Here is a 20182-nt window from a genome sequence, read left to right as displayed (position 1 = left end):
GTCCAGTGAGGAGCCCGACAAGGGGCTCAATCCCCCCTGGGATGATGACCTGAGCCAAAACCAAGGTTCGGACGCATAACCAGCTGAGCCATCCAGGTGCCCTGTGGCACAGACAGTGTGAAGCTGAAGCTCACACTCCTTGTCCCCTGCTACGATGGGCTACAGGACTAGCTTTCACTGCCTGAGGGTGGATTCATTTTCATTCTCCTTTTACAATCATTTTGTCTTTTTTACATTTGTTTATTTATTTTTAACATTTATTTATTTTTGAGACAGAGAGAGACAGAGCATGAACGGGGGAGGGTCAGAGAGAGAGGGAGACACAGAATCTGAAACAGGCTCCAGGCTCTGAGCGGCCAGCACAGAGCCCGGCGCAGGGCTCGAACTCATGGACCGCGAGATCATGACCTGAGCCGAAGTCGGACGCTCAACCGACTGAGCCACCCAGGCGCCCCACATTTATTTATTTTGAGAGAGAGAAAGGAGGAGCAGAGAGTGGGGGAGACAGAATCCCAAGCAGGCTCCATGCTGTCAGTGCAGAACCCCACAGAGAGCTCGATCTCACAAACTGTAAGATCATTACCTAAGCCAAAATCAAGAGTCGGTCGCTTAACCAACTGAGCCACCCAGGCGCCCCCTATTTTACACCCACTTTTATGGAAGATATTTCAGAACAAATAGCAACATACAGACAGCACTGAATCGAGCAGTTTTAAACAACCTGAGTTGCCATCACCCAGATGTGCATGCAGGTGCTATTCATGGATGAGGTTGTTTTGGAAATGCCGTGGACCATGCAGCTATGCTCTGGTCGGTGAGGTCGCCGTGCATGGGCACAGAAAGGCTTCTGATGCACGGGAGGTAGGTAGAGAGAGCATTTAAACCACAAGCTCAGCAGCTCCCTTCCTCCACTGATTCTCCAGATTCCAGCACTTGGCTTCTCATCCCCTCAGGGGTCTCACCTTTTGATTAGACTCTCTCCTCCCTCAAACTGCTCTCTGGCCTGCCTCCTTCCCTTCACCATTTACTCATATTCAACTCTCCAGGCTTAAAAATAACAGAAAAGCAAAAACCCATCTACAACCTCCTCTAGCTGTGGCTTCTCTCCTTCCCTCAGAGCAAACTTCTTAAAAGCCGCACCACTACTCGCCGATTCTACCTCTTCACCCCCACCACTCACTGTTCACCCCACTGACTGCCTTCCACCTCTGCCCCCCAAGGAGACCGTGCTCATTCAAGTCTCCAAGGCACTCCCCAGCACTGTATCTACCAGACTCCTCTTCCTTGACCTCTGGAGCGCTCACCCCCACCGCCCACACTCCCCTTCTCTTGGCCTCTGGGATAGCACACTCTGCTGTTTCCTTCCAACCTCCCTGGATGCTCTGCTTCAGGTTCCTGTTAGAATCCTCCTTCTGACTGTCCCTTAAATGTAGATTTCCTCAGGGTTCAGCCTGTGGCCCTTTGCTCACTCTTTGGCCTCTTTTTGATGATCTACATCCCACGGGCATGTCCCATGGGCACCTCGATCTCAATGGGAGAGGCGTTCTCCTTTTTTCCAACACTGGTTTCAATATCGACCCATATAGTCAGGATCCTCATTCTGTATCACTGCCCCTGCTCCTTTCCTTATGTGAGCAGCAGCACAGGTAGGAGAAAGGGTACGGGCTTTGAAGTCATGCCAATCTGGTTTCAAATTCAAACTGCCTCTTAAATTAGCAATGTTGAGAAAGTCATTTTCTCTCTCTGAATACATGTTTCATGTCTGGATGAGTGTAACAACTATCTTGTAGAACTGAATAGATTAAAAGAGATAAATGAATGAATGAATTAAATGAATTAGGAACCATCTAACACAGTGCCTTATGTCTCATAGCTATCCCAATCATAGTTTCCTCCTCATTTTCCCTTTTATGGAAGCTAGTCCTGTCTAACTATAGTGATCTGAAAGCAGGGCTCTCCTATATGAACCCCCCAAACCTGTCCGACTCATCTTCTCCTGGTCCCTGAACACATCGTACCATTCACAGAGGACTTCTGCAAGGAATGCTCTTCCTGCTGTTCTTAGGTCATGCATACCTCAGTCTTACTCATGCTCCACACTGAGCCCCATCTCACACCTTCAGAGAGGCCTTCCTTAATCTCCAAAGCTCACAGAAACATCCCCCTGGTCTGAACTGCATAATGTTGGTACCGACAACCTGGCATTTATTCTATACTACTCTATGGAAGTCATATACTTTTTTTATGTCAATGCCCTTTTTACCCAATTATATCACAAACTTGTAGGGAGCTTCATTTAATTCTTAGTATATAGTCTCTAGCAAAAAGTTTTTTTTATTATTTTTATTCTTTTTAATGTTTATTTATTTTTGAGAGGGACAGAGACAGAATGCGAGTGGGTTAGGGGCAGAGAGAGAGGGAGACACAGAATCCGAGGCAGGCTCCAGGCTCTGAGCTGTCAGCACAGAGCCCGATGCGGGGCTCGAACTCACGAGCCGTGAGATCACGACCTGAGCCGAAGTCAGAAGCTCAACCGACTGAGCCACCTAGGCACCCCTAGCAAAAAGTTTTAAATAATACCTGTTGAATAAAAAGTCAATCTCATTTGATTCCTAATAACTTAAGGCATAAGTATCATTTAATAAATTCCACTATTACTTTAAAATATGCATAGAGACACCCAGAATCTTAGAATTTGGGGCTTCAGAGGCCATGTAAAGCAACCTTACAGATGCATGACACCCCTTTACAACAATCTTGGTGAGTAGACCTCCAACTTCAGTTTCAATAAATCCCCATAACCAGAAACTCACCACACATCCTTTCAGAACCTGTTTGATGTTAGGTAGAAGTTACTTAAAAAACAAAAACAAAAACAAAAAACCTCAAACTTACCAAAAAAACAAAACAAAACAAAAAAACAAAACCAAAACCAAAAAAACCAAAAAACTTGCAAGTACCTTCTTTCTTGCTGAACTAGTTGACAGTGATTTTGACCTGATGCCCCACCACCCATTCATATATATTTCCTGCAAACAATGACATTCTCCCACACAACCACAACATAATCATCAAAACCAGGAAATTCAAGTATGATACATTTACGAACAATGAAGTCTCAAGCTCCATTCAAATGCTACCAAATGTCTCAATAAAGTCCTTTATAAAGAATCCAGCTCAGGGGCGCCTGGGTGGCGCAGTCGGTTAAGCGTCCGACTTCAGCCAGGTCACGATCGCACGGTCTGTGAGTTCGAGCCCCGCGTCAGGCTCCGGGCTGATGGCTCGGAGCCTGGAGCCTGTTTCCGATTCTGTGTCTCCCTCTCTCTCTGCCCCTCCCCCGTTCTTGTGCTGTCTCTCCCTGTCCCAAAAATAAAAATAAAAAAAAAAAAAAAGAATCCAGCTCAGACTCATGCTTCTACCTTCAGTTATGTCTCTTTAGTCTCCTTCATTCTAGAATGTTTCTTCAGTATTTCCTTTTCATTAACTTGACATTTTTGAAGATTAGTTTCTTTGTAGACTGTCCTTCAATTTGAATTTGCCGGATGTTTGCTCTGCTTACATTCAGGTGATGCACCTTCAGCAGAAATGTCACAGAAATGATACTGTGTTCCCATTGCATCTGTGCACGTGGTATGTGATCGGATTTGTCCCATTACTGATGCTGTTTCTTTTGGTCACATGATTAAAGCAGTGTCTGCCAGGCTTCACTGTAACAACATTCTTTTTTTTCTGTGACATTAATTAATGAGCATTTTGTAGGGAGATACTAAGTAAATATCTCATTCCTCATCAAAGTCCCAGTTATTAATTTATTAGTTTATGTAAGTATGGACTGTAGTTTCCCATTTCAGCTTGATGCTCAAACTGACCTCGATTTGGACAATGGGAGCTCCTTCAAGCTGGTTTCTATGTCTCCTTTACATTTCCATCATTCTCTGAGGACTTCCTTGTTTTCTGGCACAGCAAAATGCCCCATGCTCATCTTGCTTCTTTCTGTTTTAATGCAAAAAGGAATGCTACTCACCTCTTCAATAAAAAAAAAAAAAAAAAAAAAAAAGGAATTATACCACTTATTTCATTAACTATATCACATATCCTGGCATACTTTCTGGCCAATACATACACAGCCGTGTTCTTCCAGTGTGATCTACAATATGCCACAGTGTGGAGGGACAGAAGCTCCGATGCTTCCGGACTCTGGCCTCTGCACCTCTTCATCTAGCTGTTCACCTGCAGCCCTTATTATGCTCTTTATTTGGAAAAGGCAAACAAGTAAATGTTTCTCTGAGTTCTGAGAGCTGGTCTAGCAAATCAGTCAAACTTGAGGAAGGGGTCACAGCAATCTCCTATTTACAGCTGGTTGGTCAGAAGCACAAGTGACACCCTGGACTTGGGGCTGGTGTCTTGAAGTGGGGGGCAGTCTGGTGGGACCCAGCCCTTAATCTGTGGGATCTGATGCCATCTCTGTGTAGACAATGCCAGAACTGTGCACTTTAAACTTGTGAGCCACACAATTGGTGTCCACTGAGAACTGGAGAACTGCGCGGTAGTACTGGAAGACACAGCACGGTTATCATGTCTCCTGTCCGGTTCCTTCAGTCATTCCTCAGTGACGTGGTCTCAAGTGCGCCCATCCCACCGAGCACTCTTTCCTGAGTGAGCACCGTTCTGTCCGCACAGCCTGTAAAAGTATATCCAGTAGGTACTCTTGGTCGCCTCTCCAGTGTCCTATTCTGTCCCTAAAATTCATTCCTCCCTAAAAGAACAAGGAATCTGATTTTGCTCTGGTATCTACTCCCTTCCACACAGTCAGGTGCTTCAGGAAAAGTGAACTCTATACTCAGCTCTTGACTGTTCCAAATCAATCGTGATAACCACATTCCTCCGAACCAGTGACGGGTTCAATAATCTGCATGTGAGCAAATGCTGACCAAGGAGATGTGAGGACATCTCGCAGGGGCTTCCTAAGAGGGAAGCACAAGACCAGCACATGTTCCCCTCTCCTTTCTCTGGAGGTGAGGGGGTCTGGGTGGGATACAGGAAACCACCCCAATCACCTTCCACCAGCCTTCCACCAGCCTGAGGACAAAACCAGCATAAAAAGAAGGGCAGGCCTGAGATAATCAGACTAGTGGAGTCAGGGCCCTTGAGGACTGGCCAGAGCCTCCCTTATCACTTCTGCTTGTGTGAGATAGTAGGTTTCCTTTTGTGTCGGCAGGTTTGTTCAGGTTTTCTTTTAGTTGCAGCCAACAACATTCTAACTGACGCTGGGTGGTGTGGGAACTACTCGGCCCTCCAGGAGAGGCAGAATTGAGCCAGAGGAGAAGTTCCAAGTCTACATTTCCAGATCAATGTTGACGCATAGCATAGACTATAAAACCCTCCTTGTTGGCACTCTCTCAATGTTATTTTGTGTTTATATCGTTGCCCTTCAGTAGAACCAGAGACTCACTTATTATTTACATTGTTAGCTTTTCCATTGTCTCAACCTGTTCAGATCATTTTAAGCAAGCATGTTCTAAGTGAGTAATCATAAAGGAAGTTTAAGAACTGCTACTTGATTCCAAAGCAATGAAGCTGAGAGAGGAAAAGCAAAAGAATAAATACACAGCTAGGATATAGGAAATTTTTGCTCTAGCAGTAACCAGGCCACTAACCGAGAAAAGAATCCTGGACAAATCACATACTTTCTGTGTTCTGAACTCCATGTATCTTTACATCAGTGAGATAACCTCCAGGTTCCCTTCTGGCATTAAAATTCTATGACTCAGAGACTTCATGGCTCAGAATTCTTCTATTGCTTGAGGCATAAAATCAGAAAAGAAAAAAAAAAAAGCCCCCGAAAATCAGTTGTAGCCTATTAGTTACCATCAAGATTGACTGATTTCAGACCAACAAAAGCACTGCTCTTGGGCTGACTACTCCAAGAAATAGCTTTGTCAGACTACAGATCAAAACAGGACTGTATTTGTGTTTACTATCGAAGGAAAGTATAGAAAGCCATCGCCAACTCTGCACTCTATTCCCCAACTGGACAAAAACAAACATTCAGAACAGCCATCAGACCCAGGGAATTCTGGCTACTAAACTAAGAAAGCCCAGACTTAAAAGTATGCTATCACCCTCAAGTGACTGCAAGAAGCGTAAAGCCCTACAGTCGCTTCCAGCGTACCCAAAGCTTGACTCCTTCATTTCCCAAAGGCCCTTGGCAAAGTGTGGGCCCTGACAGCGCTCCATCATGGTCTGGCCCCACTCTGCTTGGAGACTCTGGCCTCACTGGATGCCCTTCAGGTTCTGAAAACACCAAGCGTCCATCTGTCACTATCTCCCCCTCTCCCTCCCCCGTAATTCACTCTGCCTGGCCTGAACTGCCCTCCCTAGCTCATTCCCCCTCTGCACACCTGCCTCCCCCGCACAGATTCCTCAGCCTTCCGATCTCGGGGGAAGTCAGCTTCCTTGTGAAATGCCTCGTCTGTGACATGCACACCTACCGCACACACGCCACTGCCATTTTCCCATGAGGGGACCCTGTGCTTGCCCTTCATAGAGCCTATTACTATGTATTACTATTATTCTTTTGTTTGCCAATTCTGTGTGTCTCCCCTGCTGGTTTGTCAGCTCCATGGGACAAGAAACTGCGTCTGCCCGGTTCCCCTGCATCCCCAGGCAAGACAAAGAAGCCATGGTTGTATTGTACTTTCAAAGACAACTTAGTAACATGGAAAAATGCTGAAGATACTTTATCATATGAGAAAACTATTTACAAAATTATTATCTGGTATAAGCATGAAGATTCCAAATTTTAAAATCTATAAATTTACATATGTTCAAAATATCATAAGGAAATATATCAAGGAATTAACAAGGATGGTTTGATTATACTTTTTTTGTACGGACAATCTAGTGACAGAAAAATAATATATAGTATGATAAGAGTGGGCAACCAAAACCACTGGATAAAAGAACAGAAAGCATGTCGTCAGGATGAAGAATAAAGTATGACTATCAAATAATTAATTGATTTAATAATCACAACAGAACTAAGAACGCTGATTGTTTGGATACATTTGTTAATATACCAGTCGGCTCACATTACAGTCACGGCCCATTTAGCTGCAATAGAACACAACTGTGCAGTGAAAAACCAGCAGCTCAGGATGGTGGTTGCTAAGCTGGCTGGGCATTAGAATCACCTGAGCATTAATGAGGCTGAATACACCTGCAGCTCCAGGATGGAGCGTCCAGGGCATCTACATATTCTAAAAGCTGAGTAATTCTCATACAAGCCAAACTTGGGAACCACCATCCCAGAATAAATCAAGAAGTTAAAGAAAGAGTCTCTTTTTCAGTAAAGCTTCCAGATAAAACAGGAAACTAAGAAGCAGTGATGCAAACAGTGACAAAGTCTGCCTTCAACTGCTGCCTGTCACAAATCAACAAGCAATCACGAAGTTCACACTGAAGTTCACATGGTGTGGAGAAGTCCACTCATCATACTTTGGTTTGTTCAACCACACAAATAATTCAAATACCAACAGCAGCAATACATTTTAGAGTAGCACCTTATCTACTCAGAACTCAGCCTTGGCCTACCTGCCTTTCCAGCCAAATGCATCAAAGCCATGGGAAAACAAAAACAAAAACAAAAACAAAAACAAAAACAAAAAACCTCTGAGCAGAGAAGATAGAAAACAAAGGTCTCCAAACTCATGCCCTATGATTGGTGTACCCAGTTCAGTTCCTCAGTCCTCATGAGAACACATTAACTCCTTTTTTATATACCTTCCTATAAGCACAGATTAAACAAACAAATTAAGAGGGAAGAGAGAATTCACAGAGAAAGAATTCACTGAAAGAAACTGTAGAAACTTACCCAATATACACTAAAAAGTTAAACTGTTTAGGGGCGCCTAAGTGGCTCAGTCGGTTAAGTGTTTGACTTCTGCTCAGGCCATGATTTCACAGTTTGTGAGTTCAAGCCCCGCGTCGGGCTCTGTGCTGACAGCTCACACCAGGCTGCGTATTCTGTGTCTCCCTCTCTCTCTGCCCCTCACCCACTTGCACCGTCTGTCTCTGTCTCTGTCTCTGTCTCTGCCTCTCTCTCTCAAAAATAAACATTAAAAAAAAAGTTGAACTGTTTAGGTCAGTTTGGTGTGGAGCAAAACATTACACGTATTTCAATAAATCCCAAGGGCATGAAAACAATTGTTCCTAACTATGATCATGATGATCTAAGTCACCGAGGAAAAAAGTTAACTTGCATTCTTCATCTTCCATATAAGGAAGCAAAAATGAGACAGCACTGACATTTGAGTAGGATGTGTTAAGAACAATAACCCACCTGTTATCTCATTTGCCAAAATGACCTTGCAGTAGGGACCAGCCCGTTTAAGACTAGAGCGGCCCAGAGAACTGAAGTAAACTGAAGGAAGTAGAAGTCAAAGAGTATAATACAGCCATGTCTAAATTTGGATAACTAAATTTATTTCCTTTGCTCATTACTTTATACTGCACTGCCACTTTTTAAATCATTTTGGCTGGACATATTTCTAACTGTGTATGTTTGTAAGGAGAAAAGCCATCTGGAAAGCGATCACCTGGAACAGTGGTTTTCAAACTGTTTTTCCAGAGTGGTAGCATTCCCTTCCGAACAGAAGTGTCTGGGAGCCCCGGTATGTAAGAAGTAGAGCTGCTGTGCAGGAAGCAGAAAGGAGCAGGAGGCCTGAAGTCCTACTCCACGCCTGCCTCTCAGGCACCTCCAGGGACACCACGGAAGGCAGATACAAGACAGCACCTACCTGCATCAGCTCAGACCCTGGGTCTGCTGTATAAAAGCATGTGGCTTAGAGATATTCCACAAAGATACAAAACTATAGAAAGCTGGTAAAAAGGTAGTCAATCCGCCAAGGTAACCAACAACATAAGACAGCTCAAGATCACAGCACCAGTGAGAACGTCTTCCTCTTATAAGATATGAGGCTTCATATGTCTGAGTTCTATTAGCCCTTTCAAAGGAAAAAAACAGGTCTACCATTTCGCAAAAACTTATCTATTTGAGTGTGTTTTTTTCCAAGAGCAATGACAGTTTCATTTTCCTATCTTCCCAAAGACTGGAGTCACAACAACAGAAAAATGCCATTATATAATTATATAAAATACAATAAATACATAGTTCAGGCAGGAATCAAAGATGCAGAAATATTATACATTCATTTCTTCATTCGTTTTTAGAGGGGAAAACATTCTGTCCTTAATGCATGCAAATGAGCCTTTGGGGACAAAGAAGACTTCATCTTCTTAAGATAAAGTTCTTGCCCTCAGGACTTGGAGACCAGAAGCAGGGCACAAGTATGAGAAACAGGACAGGACAGGACAGGACAGGTTGAACGGAGCTAGAAATGCCTCAGAGTGGTACCTACTGACATTCACTCTACAGATTTGTTATTTTGCTTTTTTTTGTTTTTTGGTAAGGTTGCTTCATTATAAGGAACATAGGCTAGGATGGCAGAATCAGGCTAACTCAATCTCGTGTCGAGGACTATTCTTATAAAAAAAAAATTTAAATGACCTAGATGTCCATAAAAGTCCAAACTAAAACATGACCAATTTTAGGGTTATTCAAAATAAATGTAAGCTTTTTTTTTTTTTAAAGGGTTTGACTTTTTTTTTTAATTGACTATAAAATTTTTCTTGACTGTATATTGAACACAAAGCAGCGGTTTGAGATAGAGTCATTCGCCATCACCCTGACCCCGCTACGGACGATCTTCTATTGTACAAGTTACTCAAAGCAGACTTTGTGGTCACAGGGGAAAAAAATTGTTTGAGTTTCTCTTGGTGTTTGCTTCATTGTTTTAGATGAAGCCATTTTTTGACTAACTCATTTGCTTCTAGCGCTTATGTGACCCTTGTGTATATAAGTGGCATGGTGCCCTCCCCGACCAGGTCTTCATAATACGGCCGTGGGAGACACAGGGAGGAGAGGAATGAAAGCAAAGTTGTGTTCGCTCCGTGATAGGCTTTTCCATCTATTCCAGAAGTTGTTGTTTTTGTTTTTTTACCACTATGAATTGGCCTGTGTCTTTTTTGGAAAAAGCTATGTTCAGCAAGCAGTAAACAATCTTTTTATTAAAGCAAAATAGCTTTACTAGAGTTAATGCTTTCATCTTCTTCAAGTGAAATACACTTCTGTACAGAGCACCGAGGAGCAGAAACATAAGGAAAATGAAGGAGGTCCTGTTCAGATGTAACAGTAACCAGTTCCACATGAGCAGCTGTGCCTGGAATATAAACTGGGATATTTTCAGGGGTGAAGTTAGATAATAAGGAGAATGGAAGGTGGGCAAAGCACCAAGGAGGAATCAGATGATGCTCTCGAATCATGTCTCCATCAACTGAAGTCACTTATCAGAGCCCTTCACTTTAACATGGTCCACTTTCCACAAAAGTAGACCATTCTATTTCACCAAGAAATATTGAAAGCCATGATTAGGTTCACAGGCTGACTCACAAATGTCTCTTTAACCCACAATGGAATGATCATAGTATTCACCACGCAAGTCTGGGTGCTGAATCTTGGAAGTTTTGTAATTAGACACAAAATAAAGAAAAAAAATTCCATTTCCCTCTTCTAGGCCCAAAGATGAGTCACAGATAAAATTTTTTAATTGAGCAAAGTTTTTCTCTGGCACCCTCCCTGTCATCAGAGTGCCTCCCAAGAATGAACTGAGCTCCCACTATATCCTGCCCATCCCACCCCCACAACCCACCAGAGTTCAGTTCTCCACCCTAGGTCTGCCTGGTCCCTGAACAGTTACCTGCTGCAAAACTTTCTCAGAAGTTAGATGCTCACTCCCTCCTTCTAACTGATCCTGACCAGGCGTCTGAAAAAAGGACAGAGCAAACTGACACCAATGTAAGAGAATTCTTATCAACCTAACTCTGTCTCCAGTTGGGAGAGTCTGGGAGCAGTAGAAGACAGGAATGAAAAAAGTGCAGACGATGTAGGGGAAAATATCCTGAGCAGTGGAAGCTGGCTAGCCCCAGGGCCAGCCCACTCGTGCTGAGAGTGGGTGGCAAGAGAGAAGGAAAGAAGGCTAGTGTGTTGTGAGCCATCAGGCAGCAGGACCCGGGTTGTTTCCAAGTAAGACGCCATCCTTCTACTTCCAAGGGTCTGCTTGCGTTCTACCCCTGCCACAGAGCACGTCCTCCCCACTCCCAACCCCATTTTCTCGCTGTCTGAATTCCCTCAGAATATTACTGTATAACACGTGAGCCCTTCACACACTGTCACCAGCACTGTTTTGAAAATATGTTATGTTGATATTAAGTTGTCTTTTACTCCCAATTCAGCTATCCCCCAAAGAATGACCTTTTAAAAAGTAACCCTCACCAAAGTACCCACTAGAGTGATAAGCACACAGCAAGAGTTTAAGTTGTGCTAGCTTTTTGCATAAGTGTTTATTTATTAGAGAGAGAGAGACAGCTTGTGTGAGCAGGGGAGGAGCAGAGAGAGAGGGAGAGAGAATCCCAAGCAGGCTCCACGCTGTCAGTGCACAGCCCGATGTGGGGCTCCATTTCATGAACCATGAGATTATGACCTGAGCTGAAATCAAGAGTTGGACACTTAACCAACTGAACCAACCACCCAGGTGCCTCCCAAAGTAGTTGCTAGTTTTAAAGCGAGATTATACTAAAAATACATAAGGTCTATAATGCTAAGCAAAATAAGTCAGAGAAAGACAACCTATGATTTCACTCATATGTGGCATTTAAGAAAGATAGCAAGCAAAGGGGAAAAAAAATAAGAGAGAGAGGGACAAATCAAGAAACAGACTCTTGGGGGTGCCTAGGTGGTAAAGCGTCTGAATCTTGATTTTGGCTCAGGTCATGATCTCACAGTTTATGAGTTTGAGCCCTGTGGAGGGCTCTGCACTGACAGTGCAGAGCCTGTTTGGGATTCTCTGCCCCTCCCCTGCTCTTGCTCGCTTGCGCGCGCTCTCTCTCTCTCTCTCTCTCTCTCTCAAAATAAATAAACTTAGAGAGAGAGAGGGAAAGAAAGAAAGAAAGAAAGGAAGGAAGGAAGGAAGGAAGGAAGGAAGGAAGGAAGAAAGAAAGAAAGAAAGAAAGAAAGAAAGAAAGAAAAGGAAAGAAACAGACTCTTAACTATAGAGAACCGATGGTTACCAGAAGGGAGATGTGGGAGGGGATGGGTGAAACAGGTGATGGGGATTAAGGAGTGCACCTGCTGTGATGAGCATTGGGTGTTGTACGTAAATGTTCAATTACCTTATTGTATACCTGAAAATAACATAGCACTGTATGTTAACTGGAATTAAAAGCTTAAATTATAGACATATGTGTGTACCTGCATATATATATATACACACAAATGCACACACATGTGTACACACACATATATATGCATATATATTATAATCATAAAAGGAAACAAACTACGGATTTTAAAAAAGTTTTTAAATGTGTATTATTTATTTTTGAGAGAGAGACAGAGCGCGATCAGTGGAAGGGCAGAGAAGGAAACACAGGATCTGAAGCAGGCTCTAGGTTCTGAGCTGTCAGCACAGAGCCCAATGCAGGGCTCATGAACCATGAGATCACCACCTGAGCCAAAGTCAGACCCTTAACCACCACCCAGGTGCCCAGCAGACTTTTTTTTTAAAGACTATCCTTGAAGTTCACCACCCAGCTATAGCACCTGGGGATTTCAGGCACCAAAGTCACCAACCTTTGTAAAAACAGAGAACAGTAGACACAAAGAATAAAATAGTTTGGAATATTTATGAGTAATATGAAGAACTGATTTCCTTTTCCAAAGAGTTTACAACTTCTGGAGGCTAAACGGTGGCACACCTGGAGGAGCAGGATTAGGAATGAGTACGTTCAGGGTGACAGTTATGGAGGGGACTGGGAATAGCAACAGTGCTTGGTCCACGGGGCAGACTGAAAAGACAGAGCTGGGGACCACCCGCTGAGGATCCACTCTGCTTCGTCTTCCCAAAGACTAGAGTCACAGCACATTAGGCATGATGTTGGGTGCTTTACAGGTGCTATAATACAATCTTCACAATAACATCATCTTTACAGATGAAAAAATTGAGGCTCAGGGATGCTAAGTTACTTGTCCAAGGCCACATGGGTGGTAGTAAGTGGACAGAGACGTAAGGTGCAGATGTGTTTATCTCCAATGCTGTTGCCCTCTCCACTAGATAACCCCAACTTCACCTAGAATATTTTTCATCTTTGCCCCTCCCAAATAAAACCAAATGAATTTGTCTTAGTGAGGAAGGAAGAGGCGAAAACAGCTAGCTTTTGGATCAGTTATGAGGTCAGGGCAGGGAGGCAAGGCCATATGGGAAGGATTCAGGAAGACAGTTAACATTAGTTGAGAGGGAATTGTGTACCAAGCACTAACCATGCACTTTTTACACATCATGTGATTTCATCCCAATAACCCTAAAAAGCAATCATTTTATACATAAAGAAACTGAAACTTAGGGACGTTAACTTACCCTAAGTCATAATGCTAAAAAGAGCAGAAGTGAGGCCGGGATTTGAACTCGGTCAGTCGGGTCTCAAATCCTGTGCTCTTTCCCTTGAGCCCCATGCCCTGAGCAAGCACGCTCCACCTTTTCTTCTTCCCATAAGTGCCCCAAACTAAAGTTTGGGTAATGCTATTCTATTAAGAGATCTAACCAGTAATTATATATAGCAGTTGAACAAACAGGAGTCTGCTTCCCAGAGGAAATAAGACTATCATCTTGACCAAAGAATTTAATAGACAAAAAGACAGAGGCTTAGAATGTATATTTTTAAATGCTGTGACCCTCTGAACCTCTGTATGAGAGTACAGCTGCCATTTTCATAAGCTATGTCAGTGAGGCTCGCCACCAATGGGGATAGAGCCCCTGTTGACAGAAGAGTCCCCCACGAGATGGACTTAGCAGTGGCTGGGCAATGACGCAAAAACCCAATCCAGTCCCCAAAGCAACACGGCAATGAATGACAGAATCATCATACAATGGGGCCAGTCCTTGAGACAGGGTCCTTTTTGCTGAGTTGGCTCAGACTTCGGTGAGAATGGCAACCCATCAGCTGTCCACACTGGGATAACTCATAGTGCATACCACTTGCATGTGGAACATTAAGTAAACACACTTCTGTCTATATCAGACTCTCCATCTTTTGTCTGCAAGTCAAGCACAAGGCCAAAGCCCACCTCTCTCATGTGGAAGCGGAGCCCTTCAGAAACCGTGCTGCAACGCCCCAGTAGCCGCCTCTGAGTGCTCAATTCCACCCACATCTGGCTCTACTTGGGAGCTAAATTCAGCAGAAGTCTCCAGGGTCAACAAATGACCCTGAATAAAAATAGTCTTGGAAGTCTGTCACAGAGTAGGAAAGGAAACAAGACGGCAGGGTGATTCACTCCAAATGGAAGCTCCAAAACCCAAATGCTCATTTTTGTCCCAATATGAGGCCAACGTGCAAAACAGGCACAGAGCAAACTGTCCTTTTCTGAAGGCCTCTGAAAGTGGTTGCCAAAGAATTTCACGGGGAAGCCAAAAAGATTTAGTGTGCCATTCACCTCTCCTGTAAATCCGACTACGGTTACTTCTAACTAGAACTCTGCACCAACTGCAGACTTACACATGCTTTAAGACCACCCAGAGTACCTCAGGTTTTGCCCCCGGCAAGAAAGAGGTACCCTTTGTCCCACCAAATTTTCCAAATGACCAAGCAGCCACAGAGAAAGAGTACAGAGGTTGTGGTGTGTGTGTGTGTGTGTGTGTGTGTGTGTAATTCTACAACTCATTCGTCCTGCCCTCACACAGTGAAACTATATTAGATAAGAACAATATTTTGAGAAGATTGTGTGCATTTTTTAAGCTAAGAATTCCACTGGTTGAAGAATAATCAACCAACATTTGATGGTGTAGTTAACTCATGTAAAAATGTATGGAACACACAGGTGCCCAGCATGACAGGAAACACAAAAGGATCAGAGATGGGTTTGTTTCACAGCCACTCACTGGCACTGTCCCCTTCCAAAATCCTATATCTAATTTGGCATTCACAATTAATACTCTTTTCTTAAAGATGGTCTCCCCTCCCAATTGCAATGAGTCTTAAGGACCACAAAACCTGGATCCACATCTGGATAGGCTCTCTGTCTCTGAGGACCTCATTATTTGGTGGGGAGGCTGGTATGCAGATAACAACAATATAACCTGACCGGTTCTCTTAACAGTTAGGACCAAGCATCCATGTATCCTGGGGACACAGGTAAGAGTATAATTAATCCAGACTTGGAAGACTGGGAAAGACTTCTCAGAACTGGTCTCAAAGGACGAGTAAGAGTGACAGGCAGAGTATGTGAGCAGGGGTGAGGAAAGAAGGAGGACATTCCAGGCAGTGAGAACAACCTAGGCCAGGGGTTCTCAACTGGGGATAATTTCACCCCTTCCCCAGGGGACACTTGGCAGTATCTGGAAACATTTTCAGTTGTCATAAATGGGAAGGAAGTGGTCCTACTTGGCATCTGGCAGGTAGAGTCCAGGGGTGCTGCTAAACATCCTGCAATGCACAGGACAGCCCCCAAAAACAAAGAATTACCCAAGCCCCAAAGTCAATGGTGCTGGAGTTGAGAAACCCAGGTCTAAGCAAGGGTCTGATAACAGGTTGTGTTAGGTTAAAAGAAGTTGCCTGCAGCTTTGGCAGTCACGATTTCAAATGACCGCTTATATGGAAGAGAAAAACCGGTAAGAAAAGAGGGGAGGAAAAATTAAACTTCCAAGGAGCCAAGATACGAGGCTGAGCAGATGCCTGATGCTCAAAACAGCTACCATCACCAACAAAGTTAGGACCCCTGGAAGCCTACGGTGTATTTCGCTGCCCTGTGAAGAGCACATCTCCCTGGGATGCTGTCCTCGGCCCAAGATCAGCCCTGAGCAGCAGCTTGCATTTTCCCTTTTACACACACATATGGCTGAGTGGGGAGCAGGAGAGCACAGGAGGACCAGATGTCCCATGCAGCTGGCTCTGCCGGGATTCTAAGTTGGAGAGAGGGCGCAGGGCTACTGTTAGTGCTGAAAGAGCTCAAGTGCAAGAACGGCCCAGCAAAGAGAAAAGGAACCAACCAAAGGGCTCCAGGTCCCGAAAGGAAGTGGCTGCAAAGAAAGCAGAATATGGTGGGAATACTGTGGCCGGCGCTGCAAGCGGTCAGGTCATTAGGGTTGCTGGCAGGAACCAGGCCTGACCACGGAGATGGGAGGTGTCTGCGCAGGCATCTCCCTCCTGGGCACAGTCCCTTGAAAATGCAGCAAGGAGCTTACCACTGCCACCAAAGCCACCAGCACCTCCACCAAAAGGGAAAAAGAAATAAATAGAACAGATCTCCTCCAGCAAGGGACTTCTAGGACAGAAAGAAAGCGACCTTCAAAATACTAGCAGTTTTTCGTAGGAGAGTAAGAAATATAAATTGAAACTCCTTCACAGATAGACTAACACACATCACCCCTTGAATCTTGCCTCATCCGATTCACACACACAGACACACACTGACGTCAACTTTCGAAAATAATAACAGCATGGGGGAAAGTTACATCAATTGTGACAGCTGTCTAAAAACCAACTTTTAGCTCCAAGAGGGGAAGAAAGGTGGGCAGAGTAGCAAAATGAAAAGATAATTCCAAATGAACAATGTCAAAAAACCTTTAAACAACTAACCTTTTCTTTCTCTTTTCTCTCTCTGTGCAAGAAAAATGCTGTCACCAGGAAATGTGTTATGTACCCAGCATTATGCTGGGTGCTGCTATCAGGAAAACTACTATCGAGTTTGGATGCTACAGACCCCTGAAACAGCTACAGTGTTCAGTGCCTAACTATGTTACAGACCACAAATGAAGAGGGCCTTGCAGAAGAGCCAGGTGCAGAGCGGAGGACAGGACCCCCCTGACAGGAGTAAGAGAAGGAGCCAGAGCTTGGGAAAGGCAAGAATGATTGGGCTCATGCAACCCACATCCACTTAAAGATGAAATACTCAAATTTTGCCTATCTACGACCATAAACTACACGGGGTATGGCCCAACCACCCGTGTCGCGAGAGATGAAAACACTTCTACGTCACGTAAGTGCATCTGGATCTGCAGTGTTTCCAGTCACCTTTTGCAAAGTGAAACAAATGTCCAAGGGCCACAACAGCATAAGCCCAGTAGCTGACACAACTAAACACTAAAGCTGCCTGGAGGGATATCAGGGTGATAGGAAATCCTGACTATCAGAGAGAGAGAGGACTGCTTTCCACCTGGGTAAAAGAGGAGGGCAAGGGTACTGCTAGTACCCTTTGCTGAGACTGTGTTTATCGCTACCGAGAACCAACTACTCCCGAGTTAGAAGTAAACCATGAACAATCACTGAACCTGCACATTGACAATTGCACCCAATTCTCAGAGTTGTCGGCTATACACACAGACGAGACACGTACAGATGCATGCACATGTCTGAACAGCTAGGACCTTGACTGACTTGGCGACTGAGTGTGAAGGCAGCCCTACTCTAGCTCTAATGAGCTTGGTGATTCCTCCCACAGTTCCCCAACACCACCTCCTTTTCCTCCAGACAACTTAGTGTATTCACTACCACCAAACAGAACCACCTTTCTCGCCTCCGCTCCTCTGCTCACACCACTGTATCCACCTGGAATGTTCTCCACCTAGACCAATCTTACCCATCCTTTGCAACTCACCTGAACTTCTCTATGTTGTGTTTCCCAGCCAACCTAGAGCACCTCTCCCTCTTCTGAACTCCAGAACAATTCATTTGTACAATTTCTTGGCCGAGAATCACCCTACCTCTACAAAGCTTAACTCTTCTATTGTTTTCTTAACTTTTATTTTAATCAACAGTAAAATTTCCACTTTTCTCCCTGTCTTCATTGACATGCCACCTCTTTGAGGGGTAAGGATACATCTTACAGTTTTGGGGAACCTCCCACCTTACCTCCTAAAGTACTGTGCACAATGTAGAACCAAACTGCAAAGTTAAGTTAGGCTCACTTCAAAATTTTTTTTCATGTTTATTTATTTTTGAGAGAGAAAGAAAGACAAGGCCTGAGTGGGGGAGGGGCTGAGAGAGTGGGAGACAGAGGATCTGAAGCAGGCTCCAGGCTCTGAGCTGGTCAGCACAGAGCCCGATGCCAGGCTTGAACCCACTGACTGCGAGAGAGATCATGACCTGAGCCCAAGTCCTACGATTAACCAACTGAACCATCCAGGCACCCCAAGTTAGGCTCACTTTCATAATGTTCCTTAAAATTCCAGCCCCATGCTTACTTTGCAACCAATGATATGTAAAAGCAAAAAAGAATGTAAGTGCTGAAAAATTGTGAACATCCTCATTGTTTTACAAATTAGGAAACTCAGACACGCAGACCGGCTCAAGGTCAGTTTGTAGTTGGCAGGTATAGAACTCAGATCTGTGCCCCTGTTCCATACTCTGGGAAGCCTGGCCAAGAGCAGAGGAAAACCCTATGGGGTCTGCAATTCCAAAGATCAAAAAACATTTTTTAAATTCTTAAATTAAAGTTAACAAGGGGCAATTAATACTAAGAAGCAGGGTTAGTTAAGCACTCACACCTAGATCATGACTTTTACTATATAAGCTTTTGGAGTGATATTTAGCTATAAACCTTACAAGAAATGAGGCTAGAACTTCCAGGAAACACCTCCTCCTTCCCCCCCCCCCCAAAAAAAAAGACTCAGTTATTTTCAAAACTCCATTTATTGTAATGTCTAACAAAATAAAACCAAAACTACTTAAAAAAATTTTTTTAACGTTTATCTTTTTGAGAGAAAGCTGGGGAGGGGCAGAGAGAGAGAGAGAGAGACAGACAGACAGACAGACAGACACGGGGAGAGAGAGAATCCCAAGCAGGCTCAGTGCTGTCGGTGGCCACAGCCCCACCCGGGGCTCCCGCGCAGAAACCACGAGATCATGACCTGAGCCGAAACGAAGAGTCCGAAGCTTAACTGACTTAGCCACCCAGGCGCCCTTCATAACTACTTTAAAGTTCTGTTTACATTTTACTGTATCAAGAGTGAAATAATCACACGTCGAAGGGTTTTTAAAATAAATTAGTCTTGGAAGCCCATTTTGGGCGTTGAGTCGTGACTACATTCTCAAGGATGTCGGTAACACAAGGGCTCCATCCATAACTGCCTGAAAAAAACTGAAACCATGAATGCCTTGTCAAATTCAGACAGTTTATCTTGGCACTGGCCAGCAGAGCAGTCTCTTCGATGTCTGGAAACGTGTCTAATTACGTTTAGGAGAGTAACTAAAAAATAGCCAGTGTCCCGGGACAGCTCAGGGACCGCTCCACAGCATCCTGAATGACAGGATGGAACCGCGCCAGAAAAAAAGGAAAAAAGGGAAAAAACAAGAAAAAGAAACGAACCAAGTGTAAAACCAGGATGAGACCCGAATCTCTCTCCAGAACAACCCTCCAGTCTCCCCAGGGCCTTCGTGGCCGCCACAACTCTCCCTAAAGTTCCTATTTTCCTTTACCTTTGTTTCCATTAGGTCACCCGGCCCGCCCACACCACTCACCTGGGGCCGCGCGCTGGCCGCCCGCACACCACTCGCACCCCTCCCCCCACCCCCCGCGTCCGGACAGCGCCCCGGACACCCGTCTCCCGAGGGCGCAGCCCCGGGGCTCGACACGCCCCTTACACTCCGAGGCGGCCACACCCCGGGGCGTCCTCTCTCGGGAACGCGCGACCACCGAGCTCCGCGGGCCCCCAGACACCCCCATCCGGCCGCACTCCATCCCTCGAGCTCGGCGCGCCCCTGACACCCCCAGTCCCGCCGCACCGCAAGGGCGCCCCCTCTCGGGAGAGCGCAGGCTCGCGCCCGGGCGCACGGCCGCTCCGCCCTCACCTGAGCCGGAGGTTGGCCATGAACTCGGGCATGGAGACGGTGTCCATCAGCACGAAGTCCGCCTTGCCGAACTCCAGGCTCTCCTGCTCCGCCATGGCGCCGGCGCACGGGCTCAGGTGGGCGCGGACGGGCTCAGGTGGGCGCGCTCGGGTCGCGGGGGGCCGGCGGGGGGGCGCGCGGCGAGCTCGGGCGGGGTCGGGGCGGGGCCGCGGCGCCGGGCGCGGGG

The 20182-nt window shown here is 45.1% G+C and overlaps 1 protein-coding gene across 1 annotated transcript in view; it reads right to left on the bottom strand.

Moving 5' to 3' along the window:
- Positions 1-20176, bottom strand: part of MYO1D (myosin ID) — a 355990-nt gene extending 335814 nt beyond the window's left edge. Inside the window, exon 1 of the mRNA XM_049636655.1 lies at positions 19957-20176. Coding sequence (XP_049492612.1) covers positions 19957-20051 — 95 coding nt within the window. The 5' untranslated portion in view covers positions 20052-20176. The remainder of the gene's footprint in view (positions 1-19956) is intronic.
- Between the last annotated feature and the right edge of the window lie 6 nt (positions 20177-20182).

The sequence above is a fragment of the Panthera uncia genome, chromosome E1 (assembly GCF_023721935.1).
Source record: "Panthera uncia isolate 11264 chromosome E1, Puncia_PCG_1.0, whole genome shotgun sequence".
Lineage (NCBI taxonomy): Eukaryota > Metazoa > Chordata > Mammalia > Carnivora > Felidae > Panthera > Panthera uncia.
Note: the sequence above shows the minus strand (reverse complement) of the source record. Positions and strands in the feature narration are given on the sequence as shown.